Here is a 26,290-nt window from a genome sequence, read left to right as displayed (position 1 = left end):
GACTCTTCGGTAGGGCTGACTCTTCGGTAGGCTGACTCTTCGGTAGGCTGACTCTTCGGTAGGGCTGATTCTTCGGTAGGAGGCTGACTCTTCGGTAGGAGGCTGACTCTTCGGTAGGCTGCCTCTTCGGTAGGCTGCCACACAGCGGCCACACTGAGGTCCCTCTCACTCTCCACGCTGCTGCTGCTGCTGTACTGCAGGGTTTAAGGGTTAAATCAATCAAAGCATGCTTCAGGAGAGGATAATTGAAAATGTTCTGTAAAAAAAAAAAACTACGTACCTTTATTATAGACAGAAAATCTTTCCTGTGATAAAATGGCCACCAATGTAACCTCCTGGTACCACAGCTTAAAGTGGCTGTAAAGCAAATTATGCTATTTTCTTATAGACATATTACACATGTAACACGGTCATCTATGAAACCCTGGAAAAAAAATTTGAACTTTATTTTACAGCACTGTGGAATAAGACCATTTCGCGTTTTCTTATCATATCTGCGGGGGGGGTCGAGATTACTATATCACCGCGTGACGTATCACGGTGATAATTAAATATGTAATGAGCCCACTGCCGAAGCTCCGCCCCATACCTAGCTAGCTACTACCAGAGCCTATACTACTAGCTTTAGCTTAGCTTGCTATGCTGCTGTTGTTGTCGTCCAGACTCCCCACGCTCCCTCTACCACCACCACCACAGCACCAATCCCTACAGCTAGTAGACGGTACTTTTTCCAGTTTGTTGGTGTAGTAAATTAAATATGGATAATGCCATAATGGTGGAGAATATACCTTGCGGGTTTCAGTAGAACAGATCGGAGAATCCAGGCACATCTCTTTCTTTCAAATAGTATACAAGTTTATTCGGATTAGCCAAAACATGTGACATACAAGGCGGAATGCATCCTTGCAAGTGAGTTCTCACCACGATGCTCCGCTCACATATACATTCAATTGTCCATTTCCAGTTAGTGCATGTACGTGCATGTGAGTAGACTTACATTGGTGTTCTTGTGTGTCAGTGGTGTGTGTGCTCCCAGTTGCTAATGACCCAGGTTACCTTCTGGTACCTTCTGCTCTCTCATGCCCTGGTGCTGACCCCTTATTTTATGGGTCTAAACTGTCTGAGTCACTATCAATAAATCACCTCGCCCAAACTCAGCTTTGTCCTCATCTCCCCCGGCTCTCTGACCTGTATGACCCTGGCCATAATAGACCCTCTGTGTTCAGGCCTCCTGGAATATAACTCCATATATCTCAATGTAAAGTCTCTCACCTGTGCAGCACATACTCCATATGACATTGTGTTTGTGTATGCAAATACAGGTGTATTATTATGTATACTCATGACTTGATCAAACAATTATAACATACTAAAGATGAACGGCTCTCTCTGTCTCTCCAAAGGGGAGAAGCCTAGGGCAGGGGGTGGTCATGGTCTCTTCTGCATACCCACTTTGAGTTCCTCCCGCTGTTTATCTATATATCTATATGCCTACTGTATAATGCCTATATGTCTGGGCGCCAATACACAACAGAAAACCCCCCTCCTGGCATCCTTATGCCAGGACTTACAGAGGTGCCCAGACAACCAATAATTAACATGACTGGCCCCTTAAATAATAAAATTATATTCAGAGTCCAGACCCCTGTCCGATAAACCACACAAACCATATTTCCACCTGACCCCCCTGGAAAGACAAACAGCCTATTACATAATAAAATAAGGAAAAACACACGCTCACCTAAGCACAAATGAACAAAATATAACAAAACATTACTCAAACAATACTATCATTGACCTTACTCATAAACTAAAGCAAACTTCTGACAGTATAAGCCGATAAAAACACTACATTAATATCATTAACCTTACATGATCTATTGACTAAATAAACTACAAAACAAATGTAAGTAAATCATTTTAAACATAAACAAATCCTAACTTGACCTATATCGCATAATTACCATTCAAAACAACATGAATCAATCATAACATGCACAGTGACGAAATGGCACATGCAGCGCACATATAAAACATATAAACCCTATGCTTAACGCAAATCTTCGCCGTCAGCGACTCTGACAACCACCCAATTTCAAAGATAAGCACCCGTGTTTTGAAAACGATCCCAACATTCAAAATAAATCATTAAACCATAGTTTGACGTGCTATGCCCCCTGAATTTTCGACACCCCCCTTGACACAGGAGTGTCATATGAACTCCTTGAATTGTATCACATTTAAAACAGACAAACCCTTTGTAAATAGATTTGAAACTGAACCCTGTGCTATCCCGAAATGGAACTCCTCATATAACTGAAATCCTATTTAAACCAAATCAAATCCCTATAGCCACTGATTAAATTCAAATACCTGCAAATGAAAAGTTGACACTCAAAACATATGACACAAATAATAAAACAAACAAAATAAAACCCAAACAATAACTCCACACATACACGTGTCATTAACAACCCGTTCAAAAATAATAAATCATACTAAGTGACAAAACTGCCCATCACCGAATATTACATGTACTGAAACACATAAAACAAAAACAAAGATTCTCTAAGTTGAAATGCAATATCTCTCATGACAGCGGTCCTCTGCCATTCCTCCCCCACTGACCTTTGTTGAGGTCCCCTGAGTACACACCAAGTCCGTACACGCGACATGCGATAGACACACCTCTCTCACTTCAGCCAAGAGACGACAGGTCTCACTAGCTTGCTCTGCAGCTAATTGTTGCACTGACAAAATGAAAACAAACATCCCTAAAAATAGCACTATCCAGTACTTTGTTAAATCTAGTTGATCCGTATCAGCACAGAGAACAACAACCTGTTAGACATAACATCTTTCAACATTAATTAAAACCACGATTTCTCAGCATTGATCACAATTCAGATGAATCACGATTTCTTCTCTCTCTCCATGATGTAAATTGTTCAGAGGTTCAGACACGCGGTAGGAAATGGCTCCCACATTTCTTTTTTCGCCTACAGAATAACAACGCTTTAGAAAATCTTCTTGATTCTCAGAGCTGAAATAGCTCTCAGATCTGTAGGTACAGAGCAGACCGTCACCATATACTTCAGTACAAGTGTACCACCACTGCCTTGTAGTTGGTTATAGCATCTCTTCCCGAACAATCACAAGGCTCTGACTGGCCGCTTATTGCTTGTCATGTCAATCACGACAGCAATAGCATTGAAACTCTCCTCTTCTCCATCGTATCGTGAACGTTGGAAGCTCCTCCCATGGGTCCTGGTCCAGAATAATGTTCGTTCCGACACCTCATGCAACGAACGCAGTAGTATCTGTGAAGGGTCACCTGCTGTTTTGATCTCCCGACGGTAGGAGCTGATTTAGGAGCTCCTCCGTGTTCCGTAGAGAGCTGCCCTGAGGCCACACCCCCCTGGACTCTCCGTCCTCTCGGGATGACCCCATCTTCCTGGTGGTCCTGCCAGATGTCCCCTGTCGACATCCAGAACCTGGAGATCACTAGTGCAGTTGGAATCCGAACGGACTCCTCTCCTTTCCACACCTATTAAAGGAAGCATGCAGGCCCCTCTACAGAAATCTCTCACTGGACTACCTAACAATTCACTGATGTCAAATCAACAAGCTCATGTATGCTAGGGCAGGACTGGCGGTTAAACTGAGAGGCACATTGTTTTAACCCTGACAATGTTCAACCTTGGTTGATCATCCCTCGGCTGAAAACTCCACTTCCTGGAGACATGGGCTAAAATCCCCTCAGTCATGTTACTAGCTATAGTCAGCTGTTCCAACCACAGGGTTTACGACTCCCCATGATCAGTATGTAAAGTGTATGGTGATGTCAGCCGTCGCCTTCATCACCCCACACACACACCTTGACTAAGGCCAATAATTGTTCAAATTCACACCAAACCCTCTTCCTTGCACTCCACTTTGACATCAGACTCCAGTCACTTCTCACTCCTTAGAGCAGAGATCAAACTCTGCTCATATCTCACAATGAATCTTCTAAAACACAATAGTACAGAAGATAAGGACAGGACAGGAGGTCCTCGCTCGTATCTTATTTACGGTGAGAAGAGATGGTTCTCGCCTCTCCCCTCTTAGTCATACTTTACTGGATATAGCTTGGTGTTCATCCATACATTCATTCATTAATTTCGTTCGCTCACTCACACATACATTATTCTCAATCAAACACCGTGATTTCATTCACACATACTCACACTTTCAGGATTGTGATCTTCTCATTTAAACCCCTGGCCAGTCTACCCATTTCAAGCTTCATATGACCTGGCAAACATTTCTGTTACTTCTGACACCGTAGGTGTACCAAATCAAATTCCACCGCCAAAACAAAAAAAGGTCAACAGTAGACATCTACCATCGCTATGCCTTTTTAAATGAGAAGATTCCATGCCTGCAGACATTTACATCACACACTAGGACAGAGTAGAAGTGTTATGTTTCTTCCACTATAAGGAGAGGATGCCCCCCCCTTGACTCATGCCCTCACTCACATGCTCCCACATTCCACACACTCATTTACACACAACCCTCTCATAAAATGAGTAGATGGAGATTTCTCACTTTAAACAACTTTCACACACTGTCTCATATGCACACGTACATACCGTACATGAATAGCCTAGTTCCCTTATCTAATTTAGTTCATTCATTCAGTTTATTTATTAACCTCCTATTAATTTCCAACCTTCATGTGAATATTTGACCGCCTGGAGGGATATTGTTCCCCCCTACTTACATCAGCATGCATATTGTCTTGTGGCATTAACATTTTGACTTGTGTCTACCGTCAGTATGACCCTGCAGCCCCTGCAGAGGTTGCAGTCGGTCGCCCCGGTTACACTGACGCCAGAAATGACTGATTTCTCCACATATGTAACAAACGCTCTGGTTCCTCTGATGGGAATTACTACCCGGTCCTTGACGTCTAGGTGGTCTAACCCCTGGCAGAGGAGAGTATGGGAGGTACCGGGGTTCAGCCTGGCCGGCCCGTGGCGGCTGCTGCTGACTATTTGAACTAACCACCCTCTGTCCTGCCAGTTGAGCAGAACTTACCAGTTGGGCACAAGTCAACGCCCTCTTCATCTCCGCATCTTGTTCTGTCTGAGTAGTTAACTTTCTTCGGTACAGGTCGACATAACGCGCAACATGGTCTATATACATCGCTTTAGTCATGCTGGTAAGACCCACAACCTCCCTTAACTTCCTCTGCACTGTCTCGGGCAACCCTTGTTCAGTCCTGTGGCATATAATCATTTGTTCTAGCATGCCCAATTCAGATTCTTTTGTCTTCGTCTCATCTAACCAAAGCCGTTGAATCCTTTTTACGTATTCTTCTGGATTCTCTTTCTCTCCCAGTGGAGCTAACACAATACTGTCACAAGCTCATCAACTTCATCCCATCCATGGGTGTCTGAGTATATTTATTATTCATTATTAACCCTGTAAAATAAATACTAAACAAAATAATAAACAAACAACCTTCCTCAATCAAAATAATAAAAACAACCTTCCTCAATCAAGACAAGGTCTCTTGTGTTTGTCTGAGTTCTTGCCCTGGCCTTTCTCTGTGGTGTGATGGGTTGACTAAAAACACAAAAATACAAAAGTAATGTCATTAGTATATTGTTCCCTTATATGTCCTATAGGTTATTACTATTATTATTATTCCTATTGTTACTGTCCTATTTCCTATTATTATTATTATTTTCCTAAATGTTCCAACCCAAATCAATATATATATATCATCCCCCCTTTAAAACATGTAGAACATGTTTTAACCCTAGTCCACCACAGGCCAAGGCATAATGACCCATGCACAGCACCATCACTTCACGGGAGCAATCACAACAAAATCCCTTTCTATTCCATCAATTTTATCACTCCAAGTTAGGCCCGGAACTCTTAATGCATCACCCAACCATATTGTTCACCCGTTTAGCCCGGACAGCACACCAGGATCTACCAGAAACTACCAGCCCAATAACAGGCACATCATTATCTTGTATTATCTCGGCATAAGAAACTTAATCACCTACACCCATTCAGCGTCAAGCCCAATCATGCAACACAACCGTCTTCTCTCCTAGACATGGAAACGTAAGCCCCAAAATAAACTATTCCTTCACAGACTAGTCATTCATTCAATTAACCCGACTCCGCACAATAATTCTGAACGTAGGACCTCGTTACCGCAATAATCAAACACCGCAGGGCGCATGATTCCGAAATATGACACCCCAAATATTATTGACACCCAGCCGTGTCGCCAGATCCACTTTGTCGACATGTTTTCCCCAAAATGACTCTTCCCATCACAATGGAACTGAAAGAAAACCCACTGACAAAACCATTAACTCCTACCCTACCTCGTCACATTACTACTACTTGTTGAAGGTGGACTCAATACTTTGTAATACGACGGGATATGTCAGGTCCATGTACCTCACCATTTCCACTACTTTGGATGTGGTGAACCCAATACTTCACTAAGTAATACCTCACATCATACACAGTCGGTCCCTGAATGCCCTCAGGAAAAGCTGCTCATCAACTCATCATAGGCCTCTCTAGAGCCTTCTGTTGGGGTACAATTAAATCCTAGGGGTCCGCGTGAACTTCTCCACATAGCACCTTCGCTGTATCTTATTTACTGACAGACCATCTTTCCTGACCCAACTTGTCTACCAACTGACCTCAGCTAACATTCCCACGTCCCCATATGGCCTCATTCAAACAATCGTTGTTACCTATGAAAATAGTTACTCAAAGTTACACCATAAATGACATCTATGTTGTCAGTGTCTTTTCTTTTCCTGCTCACACCCCATATATTTACTTATTTAAATGACGACAGCTCATACTTGCTCTTACTACCATTATCGAATTAATATGCCAACACCATCAGTGAGCTGCGAAAGCACTTTCCGCTGTACTGTACCGTATTTTACTCGCACTCTACCCTGACAACAAATTGAATCTCACCTCATCTCCTCTTATCTGTGACACGCATTCCACCGGCCCTGAAGACCAGAGTGCAGCACAAGACCGTCATGTACCATTACAAATACTATTTTAAATCAATTGTTCTTTAACAAAACTATGCCTACTATAGACTGTACACACATTCTAATTAATCACCTAACTGATACAATACAACGTAGAGATTGATTGACGTCATACTGGTATATATTTGACCTCACATGACTGTAGTAGCACCTTAACTTAACTGTCCATCTCCATTTGTATAAGCATATCACTGCCCACACATGCTGACGTGATTCACGATCGATCACTTATCTAATACTATAATATTGACTCATTTACATTAGTATTGTAGTATTTGACCTGCTGAGCACCTGATCATAGTATGTCTTTACATTCAGCCCAAACAATCTAATACCCTGCACTAAACGTCTGTGTACAGAAGGACATGGGAGGTTTGTTACTTTTTTCCCATGTTGTAAACTAAGTCATAAACATTCTAATAGCGCTAGGCCAGCTGTTTTCCCTATGCTTTGTCATGTCAAGACCCTGGTCAAACTAAAATCATATATCCTGGGGCACAACCATTTAAAGCTTACCAGACCCCACCACCCATTTCTATACACAGCAGCCCTGAGTTACAAACCCTTCGAACAACTATATCCTAAATTATCACAATTATAGTTGTTATTACTCTAATATATCATATTCCATGTAGGCCTATGACTTATTGCCATACTCTTTGTTTTTACGTACTGTAGACGCTCTGGATTAAGATAGAGCTCTAAATGCCTAAATTGTAAATTGCATTCCAGTTTTCTCTGAATTTCCTTAGATCTTTGCAAAAGATGTCACCAAATCAATCATCGTCACAATATTCTTATTTGCCAATCAGTGACTAGTTGTTAGCCTGTGTCAGGCCTAAAGAAAGCCCTTAAAAGCTAACATGTTATCCTCAATAAATGCAATCTCTTATCAGCCACACAGTGTTCAGGCGAATTCTTCAATTTTGTCACATACAGTAATACACATAGTAGCCTACATGATCAGGTCTCTGGCTCAAATACCACAAAACTAACTTCCTCCTCCGGGACTCTATAGGTGGGTGGGGCCTTGGGGCATTGGGGGTAAGTCCCTGCGACATACTAGCGTCATATCCAGAGGTGTACTTCTACATCAAGCTGCCCCACGCTACAAATGACATGGGATATATGGGATCCTGCCCTATGGGCCTCATGGCTCGGCAAGGCTACTTTACTCCCAATAGTCTCACTGAAATAACCCCTCGGGTTATCCACTAATTATTTTTTAACATTACAAATAACAAATGACAGCTACAAAGTAACTATCGTGGGAAGTAACCCTTTACATTCTCAATAGGAAACACAGCTAAAACTGTAGTTATGGTCAATTTCTGTCCACGAATGGGCTTTATAAGGTGATCCACTTTAACCCTCTACTTTCTGCAGCATGAACCATGTCACACAGAGGAGAGGCAAATAGACAATGAACCAATTGTAAAGGGGTAATTATCCCACACAACAGCATGACCCCCTCCCAGGCCTGCAAGTACTATGATTACATTTTCAACACTGCTTGTAGAACTGCTTATTTTTAAAACACTTGTCTTCTCACTCTATCAAATTTATCATCTTAAATTGTATTTCACTATTTGCTGTCCTAATAATTTCCTCAAAAGGTAATGTAATCCAGGTCCCATTCCATACTTCCATAATATTTTTCCATTCCGTCTTATCTTAAACCTTAAACAGTTTACATTCTGCTTTTCTCTGAATGTGTCTACAATTTAAATAACTTGCCATCGCGTACATTTCAGAGAACAGGAGATCTGGTGCATTTGGCTCTTAACTAATTTACACCATTAATCAGGGCATGGCCTGTCTGGGGACTTTAGACTATACATTTTAACCATGTCAGGGGAGAACAATGGCTCCATTTTTTACTGCTTAGGGAATTCACATGCAATTTTCCCAATTAACAACAATGTCAGACCATGAGCTGATCAGAATGAGGCAATACACTATTTTAACAACAGCGATCATAGCTACCATTTTCCATAAAGGCTTAACCCCACACTATAAATTATATAGTGAAGTCAATAGACGAGGCTATCGTTGGTCACTATTATACCTAAATTACTTTTTAGCTCCACGTTCTGATACAGCTTGTCCACAATGCATTTAACTATTAAAAGAACAATGCCCGCTATATGTGTTACGAATATGGTTTAAGGAAACCTGTAGATTTCTGCTCCTTCTACAGCTATCTGCCTATAAACATGTCACACCATGGTGTCCAAAAACCATTCCAGTAAGGCCTGTGCAGCACCTTAACTTAGTATTAATATTTTTTCTCATCATACACGTACACATTTGATCTGATCACTCTTCAGACACACAGTATGTGTTTTAGCATAACTTTCTATACTTTTCCCATTCCTCCTCTAGAGGATTATGACACTTCATATAGAACGGATTCATCTATATCCAGTTACATTAAGTATTAGTTCCATAGGCTACCTATCTCCACTTTAGGCTCCCGGCTGTTAACCATTTAACATCACTTTTCACAACGATCTCTCACACTCCTCTTCTTCTCATTCTGTCTGTCTCTCTCTCTTCCCCACACACATACGGGCAGACAGACATTTAAACCGTCATGACAGTCATATCCATATAGCGCTCAACATTATTTTATGCTCTCGCTAGCAGCGGGACCCACAAGGCGACTGGCGAGGATTATAACCTCCCTTAAGTTATTAGTAGCTACGAATTTAGGCAAGACAGTTTGTCTCCCTTTTAGGTCAAACACTCACAGACATACACTTCATTTAGGACAAACACACACGCACAGCTAGCTCAAGACAAGCAGACGCATGCAGCAACAATGTAATCGAGTATTTCTACTCTCCCCTGCAGCGCGCGTGCGGAGTCCGCAGACCATACACACATGAGTAGGCTATACACTCCTCTCCCCACTAACATAGGCCAATTATTCAATACACCAGCCCACAACCATACAACCGATCAACAGTCGCAGTATAAACAAAAACAAAACTTAAAAAATCGCATCCAAGAGAGATAGATTGAGTGCAGCGAAACAAAAAAGGAAAAATAAAAATAAGATCACCGGATCACCATTAGATAAATCCACGCAGGGCCGCGTGACCCACTTGTTGAGCATACACACAAGGATCCAGACATTGGGACACCCGGTCTAGATACGAGTATCCCAAATAAGAAAACAAATAACTAATTAAATGACGGAGGCTGACAGGAATTGTCGTCACCGCTCCACACTTACGCGCACACACAGCCAAGATAGACAGAGACACAGCCCACAGAAAGGCAGACAGATCGACCACACTTTTGACAACATACAACAAAACAACCTACCCTATCATTGCAAATTCAATTTTAATCCAACCATTTTCATCACATCCATCATAATTAACTGGTACCAATCTGTACCTGGTGCCTCTATACACCTCCCAAGGCTCTCACGTTACCTGCCTACACATATTATAATGGGATGATTTTTTCACATGGGGTGAGCTCAAAGCCTTAATTCTATGTAACCCGCTTCTGTTTACATATTCAGTTTTAACAATTTTATATAACCTTGTGTCACATATTCAGTTTTAACATTCGAAAATTCTTTGCCACCCTCATGCGCTGCCCCACAGGTATAGTCGCGAATTATTACTCCGTTTAATTAGGACAGTCTCCCCGCGGTCATTCCCCAGAATGACCGTTACCAACCAAGGCGCAATCCCACGTCCCTAATTATTCCCAAAACGTTATAATTAAGCTTATGGCCGCCACTGCACGACATACCATCGATCATGTCAAACCAGTTCATTGTACAGTATAAATGAAACAAATAAAAATATATCTCAAAACTAACAAATAACAGCCTCACGCACCATTCATTCCATGTCAACTCGGTGTAGGCTACCCACCGATATTATCCAGTGAGCCCCCGCTCCCGTCACCCAAAGCTGACGTTCATGTCACATCATAAACACATAAACACACCCCAGAACGATGCAGCCCTTACAAATAATCCAAATATACTGTACAATGGACGCATATAAAAGTCGTATAAACATGATCGCATTCAACACGTTCCTAGCAAGTCTTTTTTGGACAACATGGGGTATTTCCCAGATAAGCCTGTATAACCAACACAGGTTTGCAGTAGATTATTCACCGCTCGACTTAATATGGACTTAAATGACTCCAGCGCAGTCGGCACAACATCGCACAGATCCGGGAAACCCCGTGTCATCACATTTCAGTTTTCACTTTTTATTTTAGTTTTATATTTTATATCATTCCATTTAATTTAATTCAATTTCACTTTCAATTAGTTTTACAATTTTATATCAATCTACTTTATCTCTGGCAATTGCGATTCCCAGAAATAGAGTAGGTAATCATTATTATTAATAATAATAATTAATAATAATAATTATTATTATTAATCATGGACTCTCACTGCCCGCAGTTTAGTAATACTCTCACCATTATGCAACCGACGCCAAATCAACGTAGGTTCTTTCCGTTAACCTGTTCCTGGAAACGCAGTGAGTCAACTCACCAGGTCTCCCCCCCAAAAAATAAAAAAAACAGGCTGAAATCGTCCGCAGCTAGCTCGCCAGATTTGTAGTAAATTAAATATGGATAATGCCATAATGGTGGAGAATATACCTTGCGGGTTTCAGTAGAACAGATCGGAGAATCCAGGCACATCTCTTTCTTTCAAATAGTATACAAGTTTATTCGGATTAGCCAAAACATGTGACATACAAGGCGGAATGCATCCTTGCAAGTGAGTTCTCACCACGATGCTCCGCTCACATATACATTCAATTGTCCATTTCCAGTTAGTGCATGTACGTGCATGTGAGTAGACTTACATTGGTGTTCTTGTGTGTCAGTGGTGTGTGTGCTCCCAGTTGCTAATGACCCAGGTTACCTTCTGGTACCTTCTGCTCTCTCATGCCCTGGTGCTGACCCCTTATTTTATGGGTCTAAACTGTCTGAGTCACTATCAATAAATCACCTCGCCCAAACTCAGCTTTGTCCTCATCTCCCCCGGCTCTCTGACCTGTATGACCCTGGCCATAATAGACCCTCTGTGTTCAGGCCTCCTGGAATATAACTCCATATATCTCAATGTAAAGTCTCTCACCTGTGCAGCACATACTCCATATGACATTGTGTTTGTGTATGCAAATACAGGTGTATTATTATGTATACTCATGACTTGATCAAACAATTATAACATACTAAAGATGAACGGCTCTCTCTGTCTCTCCAAAGGGGAGAAGCCTAGGGCAGGGGGTGGTCATGGTCTCTTCTGCATACCCACTTTGAGTTCCTCCCGCTGTTTATCTATATATCTATATGCCTACTGTATAATGCCTATATGTCTGGGCGCCAATACACAACATTGGTTTAGCTTTTGGCCTTTTTGCTCGAGTCGTTATCATGGCTCCTTGGCGAAAATGCGTTTTACCTGCCTGCCATGCTCGCCAAGGGGGTTCCATTTGTTTATTCGCGTTCCCCAAAAAAGAGGAAATGAGACAGAGGTGGATGGAGTTTGTGATGCGCCACGGCGGGAGAGATGTGCTATACACCACCTCCACTGCCTACCTATGTAGCCAACATTTCACCGCCGAATGTTTCTCAAACTGGCAACGGAGACAGCTCGGTTTTACAGACAACCCACTCATGTTGGTTAGTGGTGCCGAGCCGAACATATATGTCGCCGCTGGGGCTCCTCTCCCCCCACCTGTATCACTATCTACCGTCGTCAACAGGCCTGTTGCTTCTCATGTAAGTTTCCAGCAGTACTTATTATAATTATACTTTTTTATTTATGTGTAGTAGTTTGGGCTCTATTTTCTGCTAAACGACAAAATGGTCAATATGTTACGTAGCGTTTGTAGTGTGTATCGTATCATCCACTGTAACATAGTGCATGGTCCATGATTTGACCATCGACCAAATACAGAAAGTGTGAGAGCCTCGGATCTCTCATGGGATTGATCCCGTCGCTGGACCTGACTGACGCGCCATCATAATGCTGTGTTGTTTACTCCTGTGTGTCAGCCCCAATAACATACACACAGGCAGCTCTCTCCATTGGCTTTTATGTATTTATTTCACCATGTACAGTGTGTTGTGCACAGCATCAGATCTGCGGTGTTAAAGATAAACCATAATTAGACATATTTACAGACCATGGATGGTTCAGACAGAAACAGACAAACATTTCGCTCCAACCATTTCATAGTGCTGACATACCTGCGGTCAAAGCCGTTTGCCCTTCCGGGTCAATCCTTCCCTCACCGTGACTGTGAACTTGACGCTTAAGTAACAACAGCGCCACCCCCAGGTTACATAACTGTGTTCGACATCAGTGTATTGCACTGTACCGGAAAGTGATGGTAGTAGCCTAGTCTGGTTGCATTGTTTCCTGGATATGAGTAATTAGGAAATATCACGTTCTGCTCTTTGATAAAGTTATGCCTGTGTTGTGTTGTCCACTGAAATAATTTGCCAAAGTCTCCAAAACATTTTTCTGGTGATGATAAACAGAACACAATAGAACACGTGCACTGCAAATGCAATGCATCTTCACTGACTGTCACAAAACACCATGTGCATGTTCATGTATTGTAGGTAAGGGTTTACCCCCCTAAGTGTACAGGGGCATAAGGGGCGGTCTCAAGACTGATGCTACAGTTATATAGGCCATTACAAGTGGACATTCACATTATTTTATTTTCTACATACAGATTTACGAGGGTGTTATTGATCAAGTCATAGCCTGCACTGTTGTTTTCATGAGCAGAAGTAGGCTATGTCTGAATAAGTAATTTATACTGTCATCTTATCTGTTCACAAAGCAGACCCTTCCATCCACAAGAGAGACACAGGGTCAGCGACAGCGTGACAAAGTCACTACCCGAGAAATTGGGGTTCAGACTGACCGCTCTGTGGGGAGAAGAACAGTTGCAACGCAACTTGCCAGAAGAACCCTCATTAGCAGCAAGAGTGAAGGTTGGTCAAGTTATTATGGTAGTCTGTAATTGTCTGACAGATTCTATTGATGAACAATATAATTTTTGAAGGACAACACTCCTGTCACTTATTGAATATAAAATATAACAGAACCTATTCATTAGTCATTCGACACAGACAGTACATTATGCTGCATACTGATGTTCATTGTCAAAGTATTTGTATACTATGTGCAGTGACAATAAATGTAATCTAATCTAATTACTGCTGTCACAATATCCTATAATCTATTATTCGGTCATTGGACACAATGTACTAAAGCTTGGTAAAAATCACTAAACTAAATATTATGTCAGACCACTTCTTATTGGCTTAGAGACAGTAATTATTAATTGTGGGGTTACAATATATTTATACATGGCATGCCATGACATGTATAAATATATATATATATCTCTATTGATCTAACTATTCCATTCCTTGGCTAACTATTCCAACATTGGCTTTGCAACAATAAATTCATTTTTCAGAGTTACTTTGCCCTGTTGAGTCTTTTGAGAGACTGAGAGGGGGTGAAGTTGGAGTTATCAAACATAATCTGTATGACCCACAGTTTAAAACACAACACTGGTGTTTACACAGTGTTCTGCCTCCTCAGAAGGTGACTGAGAAAGCTCAGTCCAGCAATAACTGAGCTAGCTGCTTCATTGCTCTGTACATTTTGCGAGCCATCACAGTCCCTCCTCCTTGGTACAGAGAGAGACGCTACTTTTGTGGTGGGTGTATTTGGAGGCATCTAAACTGTATTTAACACTCTTATTCTTATATGTTCCAGGTTCTCAAGCTACGGTGGCCACTAAGACTGTTGGTGTGGGCACTCTGTTTCAGTTGCCTCTAGGCACATCTCTGAAGAGGAAAGCTTTAGTGCCAGCTGAGAGCCCGGCAGCAAAGCAACCTCTCTTAGAGCTGCTGTCTTCTCAGGAGTCTGAGGTCCCATCCCTCGGTTCAGAAGAGGACCCCACCTACCATCCCAGCACGTCTAAATTAGATGACGACATCAATGAACGGTAAAACAAGAATTGCTTGTTATATTATCCATAGCATCCATATTCTGGATATGCCATAGCTGAACATTTAGCCAAAATGAAAAAGATCTGTAGATCTTCTATTTTCTCTCTGATGTACAACATAGTACATATGTATGATAATATATTCCTCATTATTTAATTTCATGCAGTTGTGCTGACAAGACAAAGCCATTTCGATAGCAATATGAGAGATTATACAAGAACAAAGGGGTTCCACCCCGGCTCAAGCCAAATTCTGGCTAGTCCGGTGCATCTCAGGAGTGGGACTGGTATGTGTAGAAGGAAGGCACTGGAACAAACTCTGCAAATAATGTGACACTTCGATGTCAATACATCCTGACCCGATGAAGATGTATTGACATAGAAAAGTTGTCACGTTATTTGCCTTCACATTGTAAATATTAAATGCTTTATTGCTCCAGTGCCTTCCTTATTCTAGAAAAGTATACACTTTGTAATAAGTATTTGTATTTGTCAACAGAGAGCCAACACAGCCACAGCACACAGTGAAGTACTTGGTGTATGAAGATTGCCTGCTGGACCTTTTCCGTATTTGCCCCACATGCGCTAGTGTCTGCAAGGTGCGCACATTTGTAAAAGGAACTTTCCTTAGTGTGACACAGACCTGCAGCCATGAGTTTTGTGAATTCAGCCGGAAGTGGAACAGTCAGCCACTGTTGCGCAGCACACCAGCAGGGAATCTACAGCTATCGGCTGCTGTCTACTTCACGGGCTCTTCTTTCATCCAGACTAACAAGGTTGGTAAGAAATAATGGAGTCTTCTCCCGCAGCTTTGTGTTTTAATTTTTCAGTGCATCCCACTCTGCTACAGAGGGATGTGGTATGAACACTGTTACAGAGGAACTTTCATATTTTTCATTGCAGGTGCTCAATGCAATGAATGTCAGAACGTTCAGCAGGATGTCACACCGTAATCACGTTCACCAGTACATCCAGGCTTCTGTGCTGCATAAATGGCGGCTACACCAGGCGGGCTTGCTGGAGGGTCTTAAACGGAACCAAAAAGTATCTCTTGGTGGAGACATGCGAGCGGACAGCCCAGGCCACTGTGCAAAGTACGGCTCTTACGCCATGATGGACCTCGACACCAACAAGATAGTTGATATCCAGCTGGTACAGGTAAATTGTTTGTAAAAACTAGAAAATGTGTTCAGTATAGCAATAGCGCAGAACTTCACCAATGAGGCAGATCTGGTATTCATGTGTGTGTTTATGATACACAGAGCAATGAAGTCAAGAGCAGTGTCCATATGGAGAAAGAAGGGCTGATCAGGAGTCTAAAGAACCTTTCCAGAGCTGGCGTGAAGGTGGATGTCCTGGTGACAGACCGACACAACCAGGTCCAAAAATATATGAGGGAGGAAAAACCCACTATTACCCACTATTACGATGTGTGGCATTTATGCAAAGGTAGGATATTATGGAAAATAGTGTTTATTGATCATTTGTAGCACCGCTGCACCATCCAATAAAATATATTTTATATGTTTTTAAACAGCTTTCACCAAGAAGCTGGTTGCCATGGCAAAGTTGAAAGAATGCGCTAAGGTCAAGCTGTGGAAGAACAGCGTCAAAAATCATCTCTACTGGTCAGCATCTGGTTCTTCCAGTGGAGAGGAAACGGTGGCAAAGTGGTCATCTGTGATCAACCACATCACCAATGTTCATGTCCATGACAATCCACACTTCCCCAAGTGCCTCCATCCCCCCTCGACTGACAAGAACAAGTGGCTGAAGCCTGGTATGCCACTATTCAATAGCAACCTTTTGTCATTAGAATGCTGTTGTAACAAAACTCTCAAGATCAGTGTTGATTTTGGCAGAAAATTCTGATTTCGAATAAAATTCCATTTAGCTTTAGTCAACTAAATATAAGAATTTAATCGACAAAATCTACAGTTGTTTTAGTTGACTAAAATGTATTTTGGCGGGCTGTCCTCATTTTTCACTTGCTGAAAATAGCCGATCTACAAGCTCACAATGCAGCGCAACACATGAGCTTGTAGAGCTGCTATTATCAGCATGCAATACTGGATCTCTTGTCCACTAGTCCCATCCTAACATTTCAGTCTTTGTCGATGTTATGACCTGGCTCTTGGGCCATAACAAAGGAGGAAGACACACGGCTGTTTAAAAGTGCACAAACCAATATTTATTTACAATATAACCAACTTAATAAGACTCAAACAAACAAACAGTTCTAAGGTGGAGTGTGTTAATCAGTAGATCAGTAGTGTCAGTGAGTGGATGTGTGGTGGGTGTAGTGTGGGGTGTTGAATGGTGCAAAGATGCTGCTGTCTCATGGAAGGAGAGAGAGACTGAGCGTTGCCACACCCAGCCTCTTATAGTGCACCCTGGGAACACTGGCCAGGTGCTCCCAATGCACCTGATCAGCAACTGGGCAGGACCTGTGGGAAGCACCAGACTAGGCCTACCTGTAACAAACCACACAGGCCCTAGTAGCCCAACTACAGGGGCTGTGACAGTCGACGAAATTGTGAATCTTCGTTTTATTCATCATAGCTTAGTTTTCATTTAGTTTTCGTCATTGAAAATAGTTTACCGACAAACATTTTTTGTCATAGCTTTTGTCGACGAAATCAACACTGCTCAAGATGTAATCCACTGACTGAATGTATTTTATAATAGTATACTCTTTCCCCCTTTAGGATCAACGGCCGTCCGCAAGCTGGAGACGGTATTGACCAATAAGCGCATTCTGGGAGACGTGAAGAAGCTGAGCCCTCTGTACCAGACATCTGCCTTGGGAAGCTACCATAGCGTCATTTTGAGATTTGCTCCGAAAAATGTCGCCTTTTCGTACTTGGGAATGCTTTGCAGGTAAATTATATAATAATCATGTTGTAATCAAGTGTTATGTATTATTTATTATTATAGTGCCATTTCATTTGGAAATATTGTGCATCTGCTGCCTATGTGCTGGTTGCCAGTGTTTAAAAAAGGGGGGGGGGAAAGCCAGCCACTTGAACAATGTAAAATGTGATCTTCTAGCCATCTAAAAACTAACTTGGGTTCATGATATCATCCCATTCTTCTCATTTCAGGCTTTACCTCGCTGCATTGCATTTCAACGAAAATGCTGGACGTCTCCAAGCGGTAACTGCGTCAGGAGTTCCGCAGCACAAAATAACGTTTCCCAAGGCCAGGAAAGGGGACCACGTGGTCAACAGGGTTGAGACCAACTATACTACAGGTCAGTTACATGCAGTACCATGGTCATCAGTGAAACTTTGCATTATAAATGCTCTAGTTGCAATTGAGAGACCATATGAATTACTCAAACTACTGTACATGCCGTTATGTGCTCTTGTGTATTTTAGAATATGTGACGGAGCTTACAGACCTGCTCTTTGACGAGGTGTTCCCCAACCCTGCACATTTTGTGGCTGAGCTGGAAGAGGTCCCTGTCCCTGGATTCCTGTGCTCACAGTACGAGCATCCAGAGAAGACTGCTGTGTCCCGCTTCATCCACCCAGAGCCAAATTAAGACGTCAAATAAATACAAAATAAACAAAGCATTTTGCCTCCAACAATCTGTAATTTTATATTTTAGCTATATACACACACAGCAACATACTTTTCTTCCTTCATGGGAGCCAAACTACCCGGAGGTTTGGCAGAATGCACTGGAGTCAATGAGAGCTCAGTGACCAGCTCATGAACAAACATTATTTATGAATGACTGAGACCGGTTGTAAAGTAATCACTTCTGGAAAAATAAATAAATCTGAATGAAGTTATCTTTAATTACATTATTATAAGTAATACTATTAGAGTTTTACTATTACTCGAACGAAAATAAAAGCTTGGGGGGGAGATGCAATGCAAATGAAAGACATATACTGTGTATCCCTATTCCCTGAATTCCTGAATTTTATAGCTAAACAGACAGAATTCTATTTTATTTGAATGATGAAACCCAGCTGCCATTAATAGTTGGAAATGGAAATTGCGGAAATGGTAATTGCGGAAATGGTGGAAATGGAAATTGAGGAAATTGCGGAAATGGAAATTGCGGAAATGGTGGAAATGGAAATTGAGGAAATGGAAATTGCGGAAATGGTAATTGCGGAAATTGCTCTTCACTTATAGCTATCTATTTTTAGGTAGATTGTTTTATTTTACTCAGTCAGCCATATCACTACTCATTTTTTTTCATGAAAAAGGTCATAGCTGGGTAATCTATTTTCAGGCAAATTGTGTTTATTGTATTTTATTTTACTCAGCCATAACAATTTATTTTCTGTTAACCAACTTGCTGGCTGGCAGGCAGGCAGACAGCTACTCATAGACAGGCAGACAGACAGACAGCTACTCATGGAGAATTGGACAGGCAGGCAGTCAGACAGCTACTCATAGACAGGCAGACAGACAGCTACTCATGGATAATTGGACAGGCAGGCAGACAGCTACTCATGGACAATTGGACAGGCAGGAAGGCAGACAGCTACTCATAGACAGACAGACAGCTACTCATGGACAATTGGACAGGCAGGAAGGCAGACAGCTACTCATAGACAGACAGACAGCTCCAAATATCTTTAAAATAACTAAAGGCTATACTACTCAGCCTTACTCTCAGAACCCACCTCACCCCTGCTCATTTTAATAGGCTGAAATGGCTTAGGGTTGACGACAGAGTACAGCAACTTGGTCTTGGCCTGGTCTACAAGATTCGCTACACCACTAAGATACCCCCCCAACTTTCTTTAGTCTTTAAATGTTCTGATGAAAATGCACTAAAAAAAGTACATGATGAATTGCATTAATTCAGTTACATCAATGTGTTTTATATTTATGTAACTGAATTAATGCAATTCATGTTGTATAGTTGTTTTTTAATGTATTTCGCTTTGTGTGGACGCCATTAGCTGACTGCCGTGGCATCAGCTAATGGGGATCCTTTTCAAATAAACAAATACACCCCGAGGTAAACAAGTCATGTTTTGGTTATTTTGTATTGACCTGTACCCTTCTATAAAATGAACACATTTTTAAATCAATCAATCAACCAACCAACAAACCCCGCACCCAGACAGTAACAGTACATTTACTTGAGTACTGTATAAAGATTACAGATTTTGAGTAGGCCTATAATCTGTACTGTAGTTAAATTTATTTTTTATTCAGCCTCCACTTCATACCAGCAGGGGGACGAGACATTTTGGAAATCTGCATTGGCATATAATTCCCACCAGATGTCGCCAAAGACTATTGCATCCAACTGAAGCAGAGTGTGTGTGTGTGTGTGTGTGTGTGTGTGTGTGTGTCTGTGTGTGTGTGTGCACCGCTCTCTCTCTCTCGCTCTGTGTGTGTGCGTCTGTCTTTATGTCTGTATCGTGCGTGCCTGTTACCACAAATTAAATTATAGCCAAAACAGTTATGTTTATTCTCATCTGTCTATGCCAACAACACAATGGCCGTCTTCAGGGTATATAGGCCCTATCATATCATATCCTATCCTATCCTATCCTATCCTACTAACTACAGAGAATGCACCAGAGCCGTTTTCAGATGCTTTGTGCAGTTCCATGACACACTCCCCACTGAGTGAGTACTAGTGCTGCATGTCCACAGGGGGGCCCGGGGCCCCTCCTCTCCTCTCCTCCTCCCACTGTCCTACAGGGGGCCCGGGGCCCCTCCTCTCCTCCTCCCACTGAGAGAGAGAGGGAGAGGGAGAGCTGCATGTCCGTGGATCTGCAGGGAGCCGGGGCTCAGCCCGGGGGGGCCCCTCCTCCTTCCTTTCCCAGCCTGTGGAATGGTGGGAACCGGGTATACAGGGCAGCCCGGAATGGTGCGCTATTTATACCACCCCCGTGCAACAATCTGTCGAGGGCTCCTCCCCAGGGACGGGCCGCCGGCAGCCTCCCCAAGCCGCGGAATTTAACCCGGGACAGCTCTCTCCCCAGATGTGATGGAAAACATCTGGCCAGCTGCTTCGCTATACACTACAAGGCCTGGGCTGTCCTGTCCTGTCCACCCCCCCCCCCCCCTCTCTGCCAGTACGACTGCCCTCCCAAACAGCAGGAATTTATTTATTGCATTTGTTTTTTAGGCCCAATTGAGATGCAGCATCTTGTTTTCGAGGGGTCCTCCTCATGTACTGTAGTGTACTGTACACCAGTGGTTGACAGAAGCTCACCGCATATTGCATGTCAGTCAGTTACTAGTCAGTCAGTCACTAGTCAGTCAGTCAGTCAGTCAGTCACTAGTCAGTCAGTCAGTCACTAGTCAGTCAGTCAGTCAGTCAGTCAGTCACTAGTCAGTCAGTCAGTCACTAGTCAGTCAGTCAGTCAGTCACTAGTCAGTCAGTCAGTCACTAGTCAGTCACTAGTCAGTCAGTCAGTCACTAGTCAGTCACTAGTCAGTCAGTCAGTCAGTCACTAGTCAGTCAGTCAGTCACTAGTCAGTCACTAGTCAGTCAGTCAGTCATTAGTCAGTCACTAGTCAGTCACTAGTCAGTCAGTCAGTCAGTCAGTCACTAGTCAGTCACTAGTCAGTCAGTCAGTCAGTCACTAGTCAGTCAGTCAGTCAGTCACTAGTCAGTCAGTCAGTCACTAGCCAGTCAGTCAGTCAGTCACTAGTCAGTCACTAGTCAGTCACTAGCCAGTCAGTCAGTCAGTCACTAGCCAGTCAGTCAGTCAGTCAGTCAGTCACTAGTCAGTCAGTCAGTCACTAGTCAGTCACTAGTCAGTCAGTCAGTCAGTCACTAGTCAGTCAGTCACTAGCCAGTCAGTCAGTCACTAGTCAGTCACTAGTCAGTCAGTCAGTCACTAGTCAGTCAGTCAGTCAGTCACTAGTCAGTCAGTCACTAGTCAGTCAGTCAGTCACTAGTCAGTCAGTCACTAGCCAGTCAGTCACTAGTCAGTCAGTCACTAGCCAGTCAGTCAGTCACTAGTCAGTCAGTCACTAGTCAGTCAGTCACTAGCCAGTCAGTCACTAGTCAGTCAGTCACTAGCCAGTCAGTCAGTCACTAGTCAGTCACTAGTCAGTCAGTCAGTCAGTCACTAGTCAGTCAGTCACTAGCCAGTCAGTCAGTCACTAGTCAGTCAGTCAGTCAGTCACTAGTCAGTCAGTCAGTCACTAGTCAGTCAGTCAGTCAGTCACTAGTCAGTCACTAGCCAGTCAGTCAGTCAGTCACTAGCCAGTCAGTCAGTCAGTCAGTCAGTCAGTCAGTCACTAGCCAGTCAGTCAGTCAGTCACTAGCCAGTCAGTCAGTCAGTCGCTAGTCAGTCAGTCAGTCAGTCAGTCAGTCAGTCAGTCAGACAGACAGACAGATACACAGCATTAAATGCACATCACTTAAAATAACATCTCAGCATCAAGTTATTTATTTATTATTGCATTTTTTAATTTAAAAAAAGATTAATTGTAAATGTGTTACATTGACTTCGATCAAAACATCTCCATGTCCCTCTGTCTCTCAGCACAGGTAACATTAGATCAAAACATCTGCATGTCGTCTGTCTCTCAGCACAGGTAACATTAGATCAAAACATCTCCATGTCCCTCTGTCTCTCAGCACAGGTAACATTAGATCAAAACATCTCCATGTCCTCTGTCTCTCAGCACAGGTAACATTAGATCAAAACATCTCCAATGTCCCTCTGTCTCTACAGCACAGGTAACATTAGATCAAAACATCTCCATGTTCCTCTGTCTCTCAGCACAGGTAACATTAGATCAAAACATCTCCAATGTCCTCTGTCTCTCAGCACAGGTAACATTAGATCAAAACATCTCCAATGTCCCTCTGTCTCTACAGCACAGGTAACATTAGATCAAAACATCTCCATGTTCCTCTGTCTCTCAGCACAGGTAACATTAGATCAAAACATCTCCATGTCCCTCTGTCTCTCAGCACAGGTAACATTAGATCAAAACATCTCCATGTCCTCTGTCTCTCAGCACAGGTAACATTAGGCACACGACAAGAATGCAAACATCATCTTTGTGGTTCTAACTAAACCGTTTTGGTTGTTTTACTAAACACAGAAGAGAGAGAGAGAGGGGGGGGGGGGGGGAACAACAACCACGAGTTAACCTTTAAGCAAAACTGCAATAGAATCTCACGCCGTGAAAGAGCAAGGCGAGCTAAAACAATCAACAGAGCGTGCGTTCGGCTCCTCGCTCCCCGTTCCTCTGCGAAGGTACAGAGGGACGGGTCGGTTCGTTCAACCCCCCCCCCCTCTCTCCCCTCCCTGTGTCTTCTGTGGTTATTACTAAACACATACAAACTTTTGTAAAACCACCACGGTCGGTCTCCTCCCTTGTAGAGTTTAAGAAACACTGCCTATAATATCATCCCAGCGTGTCTCAACCTGTTCTCCAGTCAGGAGGAGCCCCACTTGGGCAAAAGCGTTGACCACTTAAACACGGTATAACCCAACACGTTATGATCAACTAAAGTTCTTATTTAGCTGTGTCGCAAATGATCGCTCGCTTTTCTTTTCTTTTAAAATTAAAATCTTAAGTGTTTGTTGAGAACCCACTGGCCATGCAAGACCAAGTTGTTTGGCTGTAGCCATAATATATTCCCTCCAACATTTTAGTCACCAGATAAACAAAACTGGATGACTTATAGAAATCAACAGTATACAAAAAAAACCTCTACGAAAAAAAAAACATCCAGATAAAGAATATTGTATTAAATATACTTCAAAATATAGCACTCATTTTCTAATGATCAACATTGGCGCTTGTGTCGTTGTGTGTTGTGTTGTGTTGTGTAACAAAAAAAAAAAAAAGAAAAAAAAATATGACATGAGCATAAAGGACCGTAAAGCCATGATTTGGGTTGATTTCTTCTGCAGACGTTCTCATTAATCTATGGCCGTACACAAACACTCAAAAGGTTTTTTTGGGGGCATTAATTCCCCCAAGAAATACACTGCATTTATTATTATCCCAGAGTGGGGTTCATGCACTACAATTAAAAACAACCCACATTTTTGCAAAAATGGTAAAAACAGATATTTTTTTTCAGCAACACAGCAAGAAGATCTATCGTATAGGATAATATTGAAGCCACTGTCCGTCGTGCCAGGGCTAAAGCTAACAGCAGCCTTTATGTACAGCTTATGGTACAGTAATGAGCCCCCCCCCCCCCCCCCCCCATTTCCCCCTCCCTGGGTCAGTGAAAAGCACTACTTTGAGACAATAAGCGTATTTCCCGTTTGCACAAAGATGCTTTTGGAGAGGGAAGGAAAAAAAAGCGTTTCACTCGAGTACCCGAAAATGTTTGAAATCTGGGGAAGTCGTTAAGGAGGGCGTGTGGGAAGCCCGGGATACTTTTTATTCCACTTCTCACATCCCGTGGTTGGGAAGTTCCCCTGCGATATAGAAATGTCTCCTATACCTGTCTCTTTTAGCACTAATCATAACAATGTTCTTTATTATGTGCGAAGGGGTGGGGTGGGGATTCTTGGAAGATGGAGACGTAGAACGTTACAAATATGAATCACTGTTGGCAAAAGAAACATCTGATGGCCAGGACGCAGTTTTACACCAACTCCTTGAACATGAATTATCAGAAAATAAAAGCTCAGAGATGGTTTTTAAGAGAGGTTGTGCGCCATACATTTGGAGACGATGATTAAATTGACCACGCATATATGTGGTGCTGTCAAAACGTTGTTACAACCACAGGTTGATTAGTTCCCTGATTCAAATAGGTTTATGTTTTTTTGGCATTGGTATTATTACGATAACTGAACGGGTTCCATTACGGTTATTAATTACAATCCAGGAACTCGATAGTGTACGGAGTGACGTAACGAAGTCACGAATTATGGCGCAAAGAACACAGGACCGAATGGCACATACTGTAGGAGTTACACACACACACAAAAAAAAGGTTAAACAACCACTTGGCAAACTTTAAGTACTGGAGCTTCTGTTTCTGAACCACAACACCCACAATGCTTTGTGGAAAACCGTGAGACGTCCCTCCAAAACAAAAAAGCGCAACACTGAGAACAATAATACGAAAACATTACATTACAATCCAATACATTTTCAGATCGACCGCTTATTTTTTTTGTTGTGAACATGCCCCAGGTTTTAGAGAAGAAGTGCATTAGTCATGACAACTAAATCTGTCAGGCCCTGCATGTCTCTTTAAAAAGCATTCTGGTTCATCTTTCATTCTTTAAACGTCTTGGTCAGAGATCACTATTAAAGACTGGATGACCCAACGCCCCCAAACGAGACTGCAAGTTTTGCCACTTAATTCTCCACCCTGACACAAATCCTCTGAACAACAAGTTCAGGATTACAGGCATTAAAACAATCATCATAGCTAGAGATCCCTCGTACGTGAACGACAACAAGAAGGACAACAGTTTTCTTCTTTTTCTTCAGTGTCTCACACCAGTTTTACCAAAAAAACGAGGCCAACGCCTTGCGGCACGCAAACCCCCGCAAGAGGCAGTGCTGGTGTTAAAACACAGGAAATGGTGTCATGGTGTTTTCTGAACAAAAGAAAAAAGACAAAACAAAACCCAACAACAAAGCAAGAAAAAAATTGCACAGTCATGATTGGGGGTGGGTGGGTGGGGGGGTCATTGGGGTTTGGGGCTGAGGAGGGAGGGGAGAGGTTGGAGGTTGGACCGTGACCCCTCCTCCAACCAGAACACTCAATAGCGGCGTTGGGACGCGGAGAGGGAGGGAGGAGGGGGGGGGCTGGTGTTACGCTGTGGCGGCGGGCACCGAGACCTCCAGCAGGCGGTTGTTTTTGCGCTTGCAGGACACCGTGCTGTTGCCGTTCTTGGGGACGCCCGGGACAAACTTCACGCACACCTTGTCCTGCTTGAACTGCACCAGAAACCTGTCCACGGGAGAAACAATGGAGGAACGCGGGCGTGACTTTGAGAGAACACGCGTTAGGGCATTCACTTCTAGTCATTTTTACTAGTTGACTAGTTGCCTAGTTTACTAGTCGACTAGTTGTTTAACTACCTATTATGTAAAAAAAAAAAAACATTTTCTTTTTGGAAATACATATTTGTGTATTCTACCCGATCTCGAGTAGCCTGGCTCCAGCCCCTGAATCGCTAGCCACATTAAAAATGTATGTTCAGGCGATTTAGG

At 42.6% G+C, this 26,290-nt stretch overlaps 2 protein-coding genes across 5 annotated transcripts in view; one reads left to right on the top strand and one right to left on the bottom strand.

The window, feature by feature from the left end:
- Window positions 1–26,290, top strand: part of LOC308331078 (frizzled-7-like) — a 456,379-nt gene that overhangs the window by 244,948 nt on the left and 185,141 nt on the right. The window lies entirely within an intron of this gene.
- Window positions 22,515–26,290, bottom strand: part of myo1b (myosin IB) — a 51,948-nt gene continuing 48,172 nt past the window's right edge. For all 4 annotated transcript variants that reach the window (XM_080786216.1, XM_080786217.1, XM_080786218.1 and 1 more), the window contains one exon: window positions 22,515–26,027. In XM_080786216.1, coding sequence (XP_080642342.1) covers window positions 25,889–26,027 — 139 coding nt within the window. In that variant the 3' untranslated portion in view covers window positions 22,515–25,888. The remainder of the gene's footprint in view (window positions 26,028–26,290) is intronic.

Source organism: Protomyctophum bolini (assembly GCF_963924005.1).
Source record: "Protomyctophum bolini genome assembly, chromosome: 16".
Taxonomy (NCBI): Eukaryota; Metazoa; Chordata; class Actinopteri; order Myctophiformes; family Myctophidae; genus Protomyctophum; species Protomyctophum bolini.
The sequence above is the reverse complement of the archived record's forward strand: the minus strand, read 5'-3'. Positions and strand labels throughout refer to the sequence as shown.